General features: G+C 45.4%; 1 protein-coding gene across 1 annotated transcript in view; it reads right to left on the bottom strand.

Moving 5' to 3' along the window:
* The window catches only part of LOC107396344 (gap junction delta-2 protein), a 43043-nt gene extending 31807 nt beyond the window's left edge, over nt 1–11236 (bottom strand). Inside the window, exon 1 of the mRNA XM_015976013.3 lies at nt 10182–11236. Coding sequence (XP_015831499.1) covers nt 10182–10252 — 71 coding nt within the window. The 5' untranslated portion in view covers nt 10253–11236. The remainder of the gene's footprint in view (nt 1–10181) is intronic.
* Between the last annotated feature and the right edge of the window lie 2826 nt (nt 11237–14062).

Below are 14062 nucleotides of genomic sequence, written 5' to 3'. Positions count from 1 at the left end.
GTTGGATAGTCTTGAGTCATGGGTAGGGCTTAGGGGTACCTCACTTCAGTGGTTCTGCTCATACCTGTCAAACAGAGTTTTCAAGGTTCAGTTGGGTAATTGTTCCTCTGCATTCCTCCCACTTCCAAGGGGAGTCCCGCAGGGATCTGTGCTTGGGCCTCTCCTGTTTTCAATTTGCATCCTCCCCCTGGGTTTCATCCTGAGGAAATATGGCCTGGGCTATCATATTTATGCAGATGATTGCCAGATCTACCTGGCTTTGTACAAACCAGGCTCCCTCTCTCTTCTGGACCAATGTTTGGCTGAAGTGAGCGCTTGGCTTGCCAATAATTTCCTTAAGCTGAATGATTCTAAGTCTGAGGCACTCCTGATGACCCCTAACAAAACCACACACATATCTTCTGATTTGGCCACTCTCCCTTTTGACCTCATTATTATGTACTAGCTCAGACTAACTAGATTTCAAACTAGCTGGTTAAATCATTAATGATCTCATTGTGAACCCCTGTAATAAACTGGTAGGATCCTGAAAAGAAGACCATACCCCGGTAGTCCCTCACATAGCTTCATGTGGTAGCCAGTGCTGTCTACCAAGAAGGTTTTTTTTTTACTAATTGGCAGTGAGAGTGGTGTGATTGCAGCATATTGCTGGGAGCAAGTGTGTTCCCGGCTACTTGGCGTTGCTGCCTAATTGAAGAACGTGCGACTGTGTGTGTGGTGAAGTGTAAATGCATTGTCACACTCGTTTCTGGTCGCTTTGACAGTTTTGGAAACATATATACATATGTGTGAGCATGTGTGTGTGTTCCTGCCCCTGAGATGTGTGTAAATATAGTAACCATGCTTACGCACAGTTGCAAATTTGGACGACCATCTGGTCACGAGTGTGTGTGTGTGTGTGTGTGTGTGTTGATTTGCTATTTATGTTGAGTCAATCCTACTCTGAGGAGCAGAGAACCACAGAAAACATTAGCCTCACACTCCTCCCTCCTTCATTACACCTCAGCTAAGTGCTGGGGCGGGGGGGGGGGGGGGGGGGGGGGGAATCAGCAGCGAGTAGCCTGCTCCTCTATCTTCACGGTGAAAGATGGAGGAGGAGGAAGTTTGCAGCCAGTGAGATAAGACACAAAGGAGCGTGGTGGAGAGAAGCGTTTTCATCAGCAGACTCACACGGTGATCAGTCAAACTAAAGGAGAGCTTTATGACGCCTGGACAAAACGGCTCTGAGTCATCCGTAATAAAAGCAGATCGTCTAAATAAAACTCTTCCCCATCAGCGCACACAAATAAATCAGGAAAACTTCAAAAGATGGAACTTTGCCTTTCTGCCAAAGACAGATCAAAAGCTTGTTTTTGACTTTATATTTAAAGTAATTTATTATTAATAGTTTACTTTTAACACTCAGCCCAGCTTGAGTTCTCATCGTTAAACTGTAGCCTGACTGTGTTTTGTTGCAGCGCTTATATTTGTGTGTTCGGAGTTAGCTCTAGCTCAGCCCCGCGGGACGTTTTGAACAGATTCTCATGTTCAGATATTACAATTATGGACGTAACTGCCAGCCTAAAGAAGTTAGATGTACAGAGCAGTTAGATGAAGCAGAAGCTAAACTGAAGGAAACGGACGGTGACATACTTTCTTAGCTAAGGTCGTGTTTGTGTTAGGGAATGATGGAGATGTTTAGGTTTAAATAACGTGATGCGTGTTTGGTTTGTGCTCAGAGTCTGTGGGTTTGAACTATTCTCAGCTAACAGCTCAGCATCAGCCACATGAAACAGGTTCAGGTCATTTCTGAGTTGGCTCCACTGTGGTGGCCATCAGGCTGCAGATGTACATCTGAAAAATACTTTCTCAAGATCTCACTGATGGTTCCTGACATGTTTTATGGATCGGTACTCTGGTCTGATCTCGCTCTGAGACAGTGTTCCATTTCTGACCAGTATTACTTTTGACAAGAAATATTCTTTTGACTAAAATCCTTTTTGAATTTTAGTTTTGAACACTGACTGTTTAAAAAATTGTGTCTCTCTGTATTAATAAAGTGAACAAATCTGTATAGAGGGCATTAAAATATGTAAGGAGGACAGGAAATGACATCATACCACCAATACTTTAAAATGTGTTACTCTAATAATGCGAGGAGGTAAGATTTAGGTGTCTTACTTTGATTTCACCTGCACTAATTTACCAAGGTAGGCTGCCTGAACGTCTCTCCTCATAAAATCACCTCTGGAACTCCGAACGCTGATCTTATCAACCGTAGCAGCGCCACAAAAGGAAAAACGATAAAACAACCAGATGCAATGCTCTGTGCGTTCAGGCTGGCTCCAGCAATTCACTGACCAGAGATAGCGTTCCATTTCTGATTAGTACGTTGCTCAGATTCTGCGTTCCATTTCTGATTAGTACTTTGCTCAGATTCGGCGTCCCATTTCTGATTAGTACTTCGCTCAGATTCAACATTCCATTTCTGATTAGTACTTCGCTCAGATTCAACGTTCCATTTCTGGTTAGTACTTCGCTCAGAGATGGTGTTTCATTTCTGATTAGTACTTCACTCAGAGACAGTGATCGCTCAGAGACAGCGTTCCATTTCTGGTTAGTACTTCGATCAGATTCAGCGTTCCATTTCTGATTAGTACTTCGCTCAGATTCAGCGTTCCATTTCTGATTAGTACTTCGCTCAGAGACAGCGTTCCATTTCTGATTAGTACTTCGCTCAGAGATAGTGTTCCATTTCTGATTAGTACTTCGCTCAGAGATAGCGTTCCATTTCTGATTAGTACTTCGCTCAGATTCAACGTTCTAGTTCTGATTAGTACTTCGCTCAGAGATAGCGTTCCATTTCTGATTAGTACTTCGCTCAGAGATGGTGTTCCATTTCTGATTAGTACTTCGCTCAGATTCAATGTTCTAGTTCTGATTAGTACTTCGCTCAGAGATAGCGTTCCATTTCTGATTAGTACTTCGCTCAGAGATAGTGTTCCATTTCTGATTAGTACTTCGCTCAGATTCAACGTTTTATTGCTGATTAGTACTTCTCTCAGATTCAACGTTCCATTTCTGATTAGTACTTCGCTCAGAGATAGTGTTCCATTTCTGATTAGTACTTCACTCAGATTCAGCGTTCCATTTCTGATTAGTACTTCGCTCAGAGACAGCGTTCCATTTCTGGTTAGTACTTCGCTCAGAGATAGTGTTCCATTTCTGATTAGTACTTCACTCAGATTCAGCGTTCCATTTCTGATTAGTACTTCGCTCAGAGACAGCGTTCCATTTCTGGTTAGTACTTCGCTCAGAGATAGCGTTCCATTTCTGATTAGTACTTCGCTCAGATTCAACGTTCCATTTCTGATTAGTACTTCGCTCAGATTCAGCGTTCCATTTCTGGTTAGTACTTCGCCCAGAGATAGTGTTCCATTTCTGATTAGTACTTCGCTCAGACTCAACGTTCCATTTCTAATTAGTACTTCGCTCAGAGATAGTGTTCCATTTCTGATTAGTACTTCGCTCAGAGATAGTGTTCCATTTCTGATTAGTACTTCGCTCAGATTCAATGTTTTATTGCTGATTAGTACTTCGCTCAGATTCAACGTTCCATTTCTGATTAGTACTTCGCACAGAGATAGCGTTCCATTTCTGATTAGTACTTCGCTCAGATTCAACGTTCTAGTTCTGATTAGTACTTCGCTCAGAGATAGCGTTCCATTTCTGATTAGTACTTCGCTCAGAGATAGTGTTCCATTTCTTATTAGTACTTCGCTCAGAGATAGCGTTCCATTTCTGATTAGTACTTCGCTCAGATTCAGCGTTCCATTTCTGATTAGTACTTCACTCAGAGATAGTGTTCCATTTCTGATTAGTACTTCGCTCAGATTCAACATTCTAGTTCTTATTAGTACTTCGCTCAGAGATAGCGTTCCATTTCTGATTAGTACTTCGCTCAGATTCAACGTTTTATTGCTGATTAGTACTTCGCTCAGATTCAGCGTTCTAGTTCTGATTAGTACTTCGCACAGAGATAGCGTTCCATTTCTGATTAGTACTTCGCTCAGATTCAACGTTCTAGTTCTGATTAGTACTTCGCTCAGAGATAGCGTTCCATTTCTGATTAGTACTTCGCTCAGAGATAGCGTTCCATTTCTGATTAGTACTTCGCTCAGAGACAGCGTTCCATTTCTGATTAGTACTTCGCTCAGAGATAGTGTTCCATTTGTGATTAGTACTAGGCCTAATATCTGTAAAACTGAGTAAATCTCTTAAAGTGTGTTTAAGTCTCAACCAGCTGTAGCAGCCATCTTAAATGAGGCAAACTCCAAAAATAAATCTGTTGCAGAAATACATTTAATAAGGATTTTACTAAAGTTAGTCCAGTGGTTCATGAGCTCTTTTGCTAACAAACACAAGCAAAAAGATTATCAACCACCTTCTCCTAGCAAGTTATAAATGTTCTACTGAAGCAAACATTAAATCAAGCAAACACTAACATTCCTGTAAAGACACCGGGAAGTGACATCACCATGCTATGGGAACCTTTCCTAACACAAAACTGCTCAGAAGAATTGATTTCCTGAAATAAATCTGGTGAAACAGCAGACAGGCTGATGTTTGGTGCCATCATGTACCTGTCTGCTTCGTTAAATCCAGGTGGACACATCTTTTGGGTATAGGGAACCACCTGAAAATGTAACAAACTCTAAACACAGTTTGGAGAGTAAAGTTTGGGTTTGGATGTGTTCTAAAGTGACTGAAAAGTTACACGTGATGAATTTAGGAACTCGTCCTGTAACCACAGTTTATAACATTCACCAGCTCCTCTTTCGAAATCATTCAAGAGTAAGAGTGAAAAGGTCCTTCATGCTGTGAACTTTAGGAAAATGGAGCTGTTTCACGATGGCAACAGTGAACCCTGGTCAAACTAGCAGTTAGCTCATCAGTGCTAGTGGAGGTAATCTCTGCTTCTCCATCCTGAGGCTCTTCAGGAAGCCATTTATAGACTATAGACTCCAGAAAAGCTAACTTGTCTGAACTCTGACCCCTTTGCCTGCTCAAGTCCAGACATCCTTAACCCCTTCCACCCCACATTTACATCCGGTTCATGAACCACAGGACAGACACAACTATGGCTGCTTGTGTCCTCAGTCAGGAAGCGTGAGCTTAAGCTGCAGCGGTCCCTGAGGAGGATGGCTGCATGACTCCAGTCATGAAAGGCTACGCAGCACCTCCTTCCTGCTCCTGGGACTCTTTTCCTCGTTTCCTGGATCTTTGTAGCACACCAGTCCCAGCCTGACGAACACTGGAGCGTGTTCAGGGAGCTACTCGTCTTTGATACTGCACTGATTTTTCCAGATGCCGTCTGTGAATGGAGAGTTGTTAGCAGGCATCCGGCCCTCCCTGGTGATTCTTCGTCTCCCTACGGCCAGCTGTTACATATGGGGGGTGGGGTGGGGGTGGGGGGTGGAGGGGTTGGAGGTCGTTTGGTCGTCAGTAAAAATGCGTCTTTAACAATCTCACCTGGGAATCTGCCGCCAGCAAAGACGTGACGCTTTTCTTCTTCTCCAATAGATAAAGCTGTTTAAACTGATTCAGCATGTCACGTATGGGGGTGGGGGGGTGGGGGGGGGTGAAGGCGCGACAAGCTAAAAGGTTCTGTGATGAAAACCTGCGACCAAATACAGGCACCAGAAAACTCAGACGTGTGTTTCTGTAAGACAGAATCGTGACCAAGAGCTTTCTAGGAAGTGTTCCCAGCTTTGATCATCCTGCAGATCTGCTGACAGACGCACAGATACAAAAATAGGTGAACAAGAAGCCGCTCCATTTGTTCTATTTAGGGGATTCTGTGAACTGTTTTAAAAGCACGTCAGGAACTAGAGCTGTCGCAAGACTACACGCGCCAAACAGGGTGCCGGTTGGAGCCTGGAACAGAACCCATCAGACGGGCCGCATCGGTGACTCCTGCAGGTCTTTTAAACGGTCAAGAGCGGTTTGCAGTGGCCATCTTGAATGGGGTTGGTGAGGACCCATTGACTTACTGGTGAAACTGGGAAACTTCTTTTAGATGGACTTCTGGTTGCTCAAACACGCCTGAGATGACCCAGGCGTGTTTGAGCATGTGTGTTTAAACATGGAAGACAGAGTGAGAACGGGTGGATTTTACCAACTAAAGAAGTCAATGAGAGGCTTGGAGCTTTAATCACAAGACCAACACCTTCCAGCATCTAATCTATAGAGGCTAACCACTCATCAGGGGATGGAGGCGGGGTACCCACAGTAGTTTCTGCTCGTTAGGTAACAGCAGGCAGCTACAGCTTAGAAGCTTGGCTCTCCCATTTTCCAGCTAGAACTGACAAAACTCATCGGATGAGAAGAAAAACTTCTTCAAGAAACCAAAGAAGGCCAGATGCCTTCATCTGAACCCTTTGGATCACCATGACCTGGACGGCTGTGAACCTTCACCAGCAGAAGTCTAACATTCACAAGAGTGAGCCATGAGTCCATCTGTGATAAAAGCCTGGCTCATTAGCTCTCTGCTCCATTACTGGAGATCAGTAGGAAGGAGTGGGAGGACCTGCATGTTCATCTGACCCAGTCTGACCCAGTCTGACCCAGTCTGACCCAGTCTGACCCAAAGCAGCTCACAAATCAGAATGTGGCCTCTCAGGTGAAGAGGTCTTCATCATCAGCCAAAGGTGTGAGTGTGTGTATGCCAACGGGCTCAGCAGTGCCATGGCCCATTAGAAAGTCACACACACGCATGCACACATACACACGTACGTACACACACGCACGCTCATGCAAACACACGTCACACATGCACACACACACACTCACTCATGCAAACACACATGTCACACACACATGCCCGCACGCACACACACACACGCACACTCATGCATGCAAACACATATGTCACACGCACGTGCACACACACACACATACATACACACTTGCACATGCAAACACACACACACACGCTCATGCAAACACACGTCACGCACGTGCATGCACACACGCACTCACGCATGCAAACACATATGTCACACATCACGCACGCACACACACACACACATACATACACACACTCGCACATGCAAACACACGCTCACACACACACAAGCTCATGCAAACACACGCACGCACGCACACACACACTCGCGCATGCAAACATATGTCACACATGCGCGCACACATACGCATGCAAACACACATGTCACACACACGCGCACGCACGCACACATACACACGTACGCACACACACTCGTGCATGCAAACACACGCGCACGCACACACACACACACACACAAACACACACCTGAATGGGATATGCCTGAAGAAGGGAATCTCTACAGGCCGCTGTAATCTCACACAAAGGAGTCACAATCACCCCGATGTGTTTGTGAGTCACACGTGTGAGATGACTCGGACACGCCGGCTGTTACCATGTGGGGCGTGTGAGAGCACACGCTGGTATCCGCCTCAGAGACAGAGACCTCGGGCGTTTTTATGGGTTCTGTCAGCCATGAATGCTCAGATTAGATGTGTTACCTAGTTTGGGGTTAGGGTCTGGAGAAGCTGAACAGGAACCTCAACTAATGATGGGATCATTGTCTAAAGAGATATAAATGCTCATTACATGATGATCTAACAGCAAAATAATGAAGCCAAAAATGGTATTTGACTCTTGCCTATGCAGTACTTGAACTCTTCACCAGAGGACCAAAGACAACCAGCAGGTTTACGAGGAAGCGGTTACAGAATCAGCTGCATCTGAACCAGAAGAGAAAAGTCCCACATACGTAGCTGCTGGGTGATGTCAGACATGATGTCCAGGTATGAGGAGGCCTAAAGAGCAGGGGTGGGGACCCCGGTCCTGGACGGATGCTATCCTGCATGTTTAAGTTGTTTCCCTGCTCCAACACACCTGATTCAGTGGTTAAATCACCTGGAGCTCATCAAGCCCTGCGGAAGCCTGATAAAATCAGGGGAGTTGAAGCAGGGAAACCATGAAAACATGCAGCAATCTTCCAGGGACCAGGACTCCCCACCCCTGCTACAGAGGAAGTGCCCCCCCCCCCATGTCTGAATGAGACCTTCCTTCAGACCTGATTGGGCAGATCCAGGTGTCTCTGCGTGTTTACAGCTTTATAAATGATCCAGAACATTTTAGACAAATGCAAACTGGTTAGTTTCTAACCCAACATGTTCTGGTTCTGGCCCGATAACCCAGCAGCAGAATCAGCTGTTTGCACCCAGACCTTACATCCTCCACCAACGCAGCCCTGCAGACAGAGGCGTGCACGCTCCTTCCTGCTTCCACATCGCCACGGTCCGTGCTGATCTCCTGCTGACCTTTTACCTGAACCTTCTCTCGTGGCTCCATTCTGCTTCTGTTCTATCTCTGCAGACGTCATTCTTCTTTGGTGGTTTTATCCTTGGCAGCCCTCTTTCTGTCTCTTCTCTTTCTCACTCTCATAGAGACCCTGCAGCCAAGATGACTAGCCAGGCTGATGAGCAACGGCACATTTGAAGTGTGCCATGAATAAGTGCAAGCAAAAGCTGGCCAGTGCATTTATCACAAGACTGAAGGACACAGCTGTGGCTGTGGTCTGATCATCTGACCCAGGTTTAAGCTACAAGCTGCTGAACCTCAGCACTGCCTGGAGAAACTGTCTGCAACGGCGTTGTGATTTAAAACATCTCTAAAGCCGTTCACAGACCGGATGCTTCATCTTCACCCAGTCACACAAACTCGACTGTGAGACCGTTCTGGATGAAGGGCGATGCCAGACTCGTCCTCTGTTTAATTCTACACAGAGAACTTCCCATAAGGAGGCACGGGACTCATGAAGCATCAGTCATCATTGCGTTTATGTTTGGTGGTTAGGGTTGGCAGCCGTGAAGTAACTCATGTGATAAATACTGAACTGATAAAAGTTGAAAACTGGTTTGATATAAATAAATTAACACTTAATCTTAAAAAAACTCATTTCATTCTATTTAATGAAAAAGAAAATATAGACGTAATATTAGAAATAGATAACATGGAATTTCAAAGGGTAAAAGAAATCAAATTTTTGGGAGTAATGATTGATGAAGCTCTAAGCTGGAAATCACATATAGGCTATATAAAAGGTAAAGTGGCCAAAGCCATTGCAGTATTATATAGTGTAAAGTTTCAACTTAATAGTGAAGGATTGTTATTACTATACAATGCACTGATTCTGCCATACTTAAATTACTGTGTAGAAATCTGGGGAACTGCATATAGAACGTATACACAACCTTTGTTTGTTTTGCAGAAAAGAGCAATGAGAATTATAGACAACACTCATAGTACAGCTCCATCTAACCCATTATTTATAAAATATAAAGTAATTAAATTTCATGATTTGGTCAACTGGAGAATATTGCATATAATGTATAAAGCAAATAAAGGTACATTGCCAAAGAATATTCAGCATATATTTGAAAAGAGAGATAGCAGTTATTCGTCGAAGGGATTTGAAATCTTCAAAAAACCTAGATTTAGAACAAGAATGAAGGAAATGAGCATATCTGTGAATGGTGTGAAGTTGTGGAATTGCCTGGACAGAGAATGGAAAGAGTCAAGGACTCTAAAAGTGTTCAGTCCACACATTAAATCACGTGTGTTGAGTGGATATGACAACGGACAATTGATGTGGACGTAATAATTAACAAATGTGAACAGTTACAGGACTGAAAGAACTGGTGAGGGACTGCACAAATATAAATTGATATTTAAGTTTAAAAAGGGGGCAGAAATAATAAGATTTTTCTTCTATCTGCTCCCTTTCATTCAAATATATATTGTGTTTTCATGAATATTGTTTAGTATCTGTTGTGTTTTTTTTTTGGAATGAAATAAAGATAATAAAAAAATAATAAATAAAAAAACCAGACAGCCATACTGTGGACGCAGTAGATGTCTTAAAGATGCTCCTGGTGGCCAGAGCCTTTGTGAGGACTAATGACATCCCTCATGGCTGCGCAACCATCCCATCATGTCATTCAGGAGGATTAGAGCGGCTAAAGCCCCCCCCCCCCATCAGGAGTCACTGACTGGCAGCAGAGGATTTATCTTCAGCATGCATGTTACTGACGTTCAGTTACAAACACCCAGCAGAAACACATCCTGATGAGAATCTGGGCCAGTCACTCACCTTCCTATCATAGTGGAGTGCTGCTGCACGGCAGCCTCCAGGAGGCGCTCCAGGATGGTCCATTCTCCCATGGCTGGAGCTAGAATCCCTCTGGGCTCCTCTGGAAGGCTGAGGTGTTCAGGCCCACTTGTGTTGAAGTGAGGTAGTGTCTTCAGGTGGAGATGCTCAGTGACACTTCACAGTGATCCCATCTTCTCTGAGGTTGTGTCTCAACTTCGTTCTGCAACTTTCAGATGGCTGGCTCGTGATCTCTGCACGCTTACGGTCCAGAGATCCGGTATTCTCAGCCCGTCCTCCTCCTCTCCTTTGGGTTTCCCACCTCTGGAGTCTCCTTTACCTCCTAAACAGCTGGACTGCCATATGTTCTCACACACAGCCGGTCTGAATGAGACCAAGCTTTCGTCTAAAGCTGGGGAGTTTTAGGAAGCAGCTAGTTTGTGCAAACACACGTCCATCACCTGAGCACTAACAATCCGCCCTTTCACGCTCGTTCTTTGACAGCATCTCATAGTAACTCAGGTTCAGACGCGCTGATGTGAGCCAGAGGAACCTGGGCTGATTCTCTGCTCGACCTTCTCTCCTCCTTCCTCTTCATTTCTCTTTCTTCAGGATTCCCTTTCTCCCGTTTCCTCTTTCTGATGTTTCCACAGATCCCCCTGACCCTCTGTTGCTCCTCCCAACTCTCCTGCTGTAGTTCAGGAGGATCTGGACCGATGCATGGCGCTCCTCCTCAGTCTCCTACCTCACGCTGTGTGAGTCTGTGTGCTTTACGGCAGGCGTTGTTCCTTTCTTCTCTTTTCCTTCATCTTTGTTTCCCTCATTGCTTCTCTCCGTTTGCCTCCACCTGCCTCGTCTACCCTCTCTCTCTGCGTCCCTCTCAGAGAAGGCAGCCAGACCGAGCGTGTGTCTAGAGGATTAGTGAGGAATCATCCCTCTGCTCCTCCCCCTCTCGCTCCTTCTTACACTCACTCTTCATCACCATGTTTATCCCCCTCACACAGTCACATACACACACACACACACACACACACACACACACAATTTCATTCACACAGAACTGAAAGAGGCAGAGCAACATCAAGGCTAAGCAAAGATACTGAGCTTACACAGGGGAGTGTGTGAGTGTTGGAACATGATGAAATCTGTGTGTGTGTGTGTGTGTGTGTGTGCGTGCGTGCGTGTGCGTGTGTTTGAAGTGAAGACTGGATTAGTGGCTGTTATTAAAATTTAAAGCCGTTTCCTCAGAACCCGCCATGGCTCGGTTCAGCCACCGTCCAATAATCATGCTGGAAAGTCGCCTGACTAGAAATCATATTGACATGATCTCAAAACGTCTCCGCTAGTGACTCGGCCAGTTGTTCAGGTGCTAAATGTCACTAATGTTGGGGAGGGGGGGTTGAAGCAGGAAGTATGAGTACTAGTGTGGCTACAATGCAGCTCATAGCCACCAGGAATGACTGTGTTGTATAGCGCCTTGGGGGGTTGTATGACTGTAGAAGGCACTATATCAAATACAGGCTATTTACCATTCCGGGTGGGTTGTGATGGTGGGTGGGGGTGCATGAGTGAGAGAGCTAGTGTCTGCCTGACAAATGTTATTATTATTATTATTGGGGGGGGGGGGGGGGGGGTATATCTGGCAATCACATCCTGGAGCATAAGGGTTTCTCCTCTCCTCCAACACTGCAGTAGCTCAGGATAGCGTTACCAGTAGTACTAGTTAGCATTAGCTGTGACCAGTGTTTACACATTGCTGACACGTGGGTTGGAACAAGCAGACGTAAGCAGGTGTGGCTTGACCCAACCGTGTCCCACAGAAACAGCTCTGGCTCGTTGAGACATTACACCACCCAAGCTGCCTTCATTCACAAACAACGCAAATGTGGCTTTATGTTTAGTAACACTTTACAATAAGGGTCCCTTTATTAATGTTACTTAGTGCATTGTTAAGCATTAATAAACAAAGGCTTCCTTCATGAACAATCCAGATGTTAACTATTGAATATCCCTGAGGTTAGACAAAGAGCCAGGGAGGGGTGCATTACTTAATAAGCAGTTGTTAATACTTAGTTTATTAATGTTTAATAATGCACTAAGTAGCGTTAATAAAGGGACCTTATTGTAAAGTGTTACCTATGTTCTACTACCTCTTTAAGCAGAGTAAAGGCATCTAACCAGGATGAGTTACAGCACAGAATCTCACCACGCAACACATTCTCACTCCCATCGCGTCAAAAACAAACACTTGGTCAGCCACCCTCCACCTCAAACCCCTGACACCAAAAGTGCCATTTTTCGTTACTTATGTGCGAAAAGGGGTTTTTTCCCTCATTTGACTGCAGATCCCAATGCAGCGTTACACTGACGCGATGGGATGTCCGCAGCCAGGGCACCAAACAAGCTCATTGTACCTCACCCAAACCTTATCCTCTTATTTAACCTTCCCCTCACCCCTATCCTAATCTTAACCATCTTGCTAGCGAACACGTTGGTGATGTGTCGATCGCTCTAAACGCCGGCTCTATGAAGTGAACGGCGGGAGCCGCCTCGTCATTGGTCGAGTTTGGACCGAGCCAACGCGAGGGGGAGGTTTCAACTACCACGGTGGAGGTTAAAAGTAGAGGGTATTTGTAACCTCCCCCTGCCAGATGGTATGTTCTAACGTTCCCCTTGGGCGGCAAATATGAAAATTCACAGTCAGACTCTGACTGTCAGAGTCAGAATATATGGGAAACAAACGCTTGATCACAGTGAGAGTAACGTTTTAGGTAGCAAGAGGGTTAAGGTTAGGATGAGGGAGAGGGGAAGGTTAGAAATAGTGAAACGTTAAGGTTTAGGTGCGGTTAAATGAGCTGGTTCGGTGCCGCATCAGCGGATATCTCATCACGTCAGTTTTACGCTGCATTGGGATCTGCAGTTACAAAAGGGAAAACCCCCTTTTCGCACATAAGTAACGAAAAAGGGCACTTTTGGCGTCTGGGGTCTGACGTGGAGGGTGGCGTACCAAGCACTTGTTTCCGACGCTTAGGGTGTGAGAATGTGTTGGACCACGACACACACCAGGAGGCCTGCTCTGATTGGCTAAGGAATGCAAGAAGATTACAGCCCTAGCACTCCGTCCTACCCCAAAATCAGTGCGATACAGAACACTTCTACATAATGTTGTTTTTCTTTTAAACGTAAAAACTTGGCTCCTTCAGACAGATCCGGCCAGCCCGCTCTGTGGGCCCTCTACATCACACCCATGACGAAACGTACTTGTTCTAGTGTGGTCTGAAGCAGCTTGCTGTAGCCGCCATCTTTGATGAGCTCGTCTCAAGGGAGCACTACTCTCAGGTTTCAGCAGCTCACCAGATATTTGACCAACAGATTGGACTAACAGTTGCACAAGACTGATGGGTGGAGTGGGCAGGGCTTGATGATGACACTTAGCTTCTCCCTCAGCAAGCACTTGTCCAACAGATATCAGACCGACTCAACTGTTGCCATTGCTGTGATTTGTAAGATCTGGTGGCTGCAGCATCTACCTTCAACACACACACACACACACACACACACACACAGGCTAATTTCTTGGTTATTTCGACCATTTAGAAACAACTTAATGTTTCACCCCCGATGGATAATTCTGGGGTTCTGATCTCCCGTTATCCTGCAGCACACTGCTTGTTGTGCTCACGTGTTCCTCGCTCTGCCAGTCCATGTCTGTGTGAGAAGGAAGGTAAGGGAGGAAGGACACGGTTCGATCTGAAGATTGGTCCTTTCCAGGAAACAAGCCTGAGATCTTACAGCTCTGTGCTGCAGAGCGGAGAGCTGCTCTGCCAGCTCCTCAGACCAGAGCGGTGGTAATCTATTCTGTAATGAGCGACTGCACACACACA

Source organism: Nothobranchius furzeri, chromosome 13 (genome assembly GCF_043380555.1).
Source record: "Nothobranchius furzeri strain GRZ-AD chromosome 13, NfurGRZ-RIMD1, whole genome shotgun sequence".
Lineage (NCBI taxonomy): Eukaryota > Metazoa > Chordata > Actinopteri > Cyprinodontiformes > Nothobranchiidae > Nothobranchius > Nothobranchius furzeri.
Note: the sequence above shows the minus strand (reverse complement) of the source record. Positions and strands in the feature narration are given on the sequence as shown.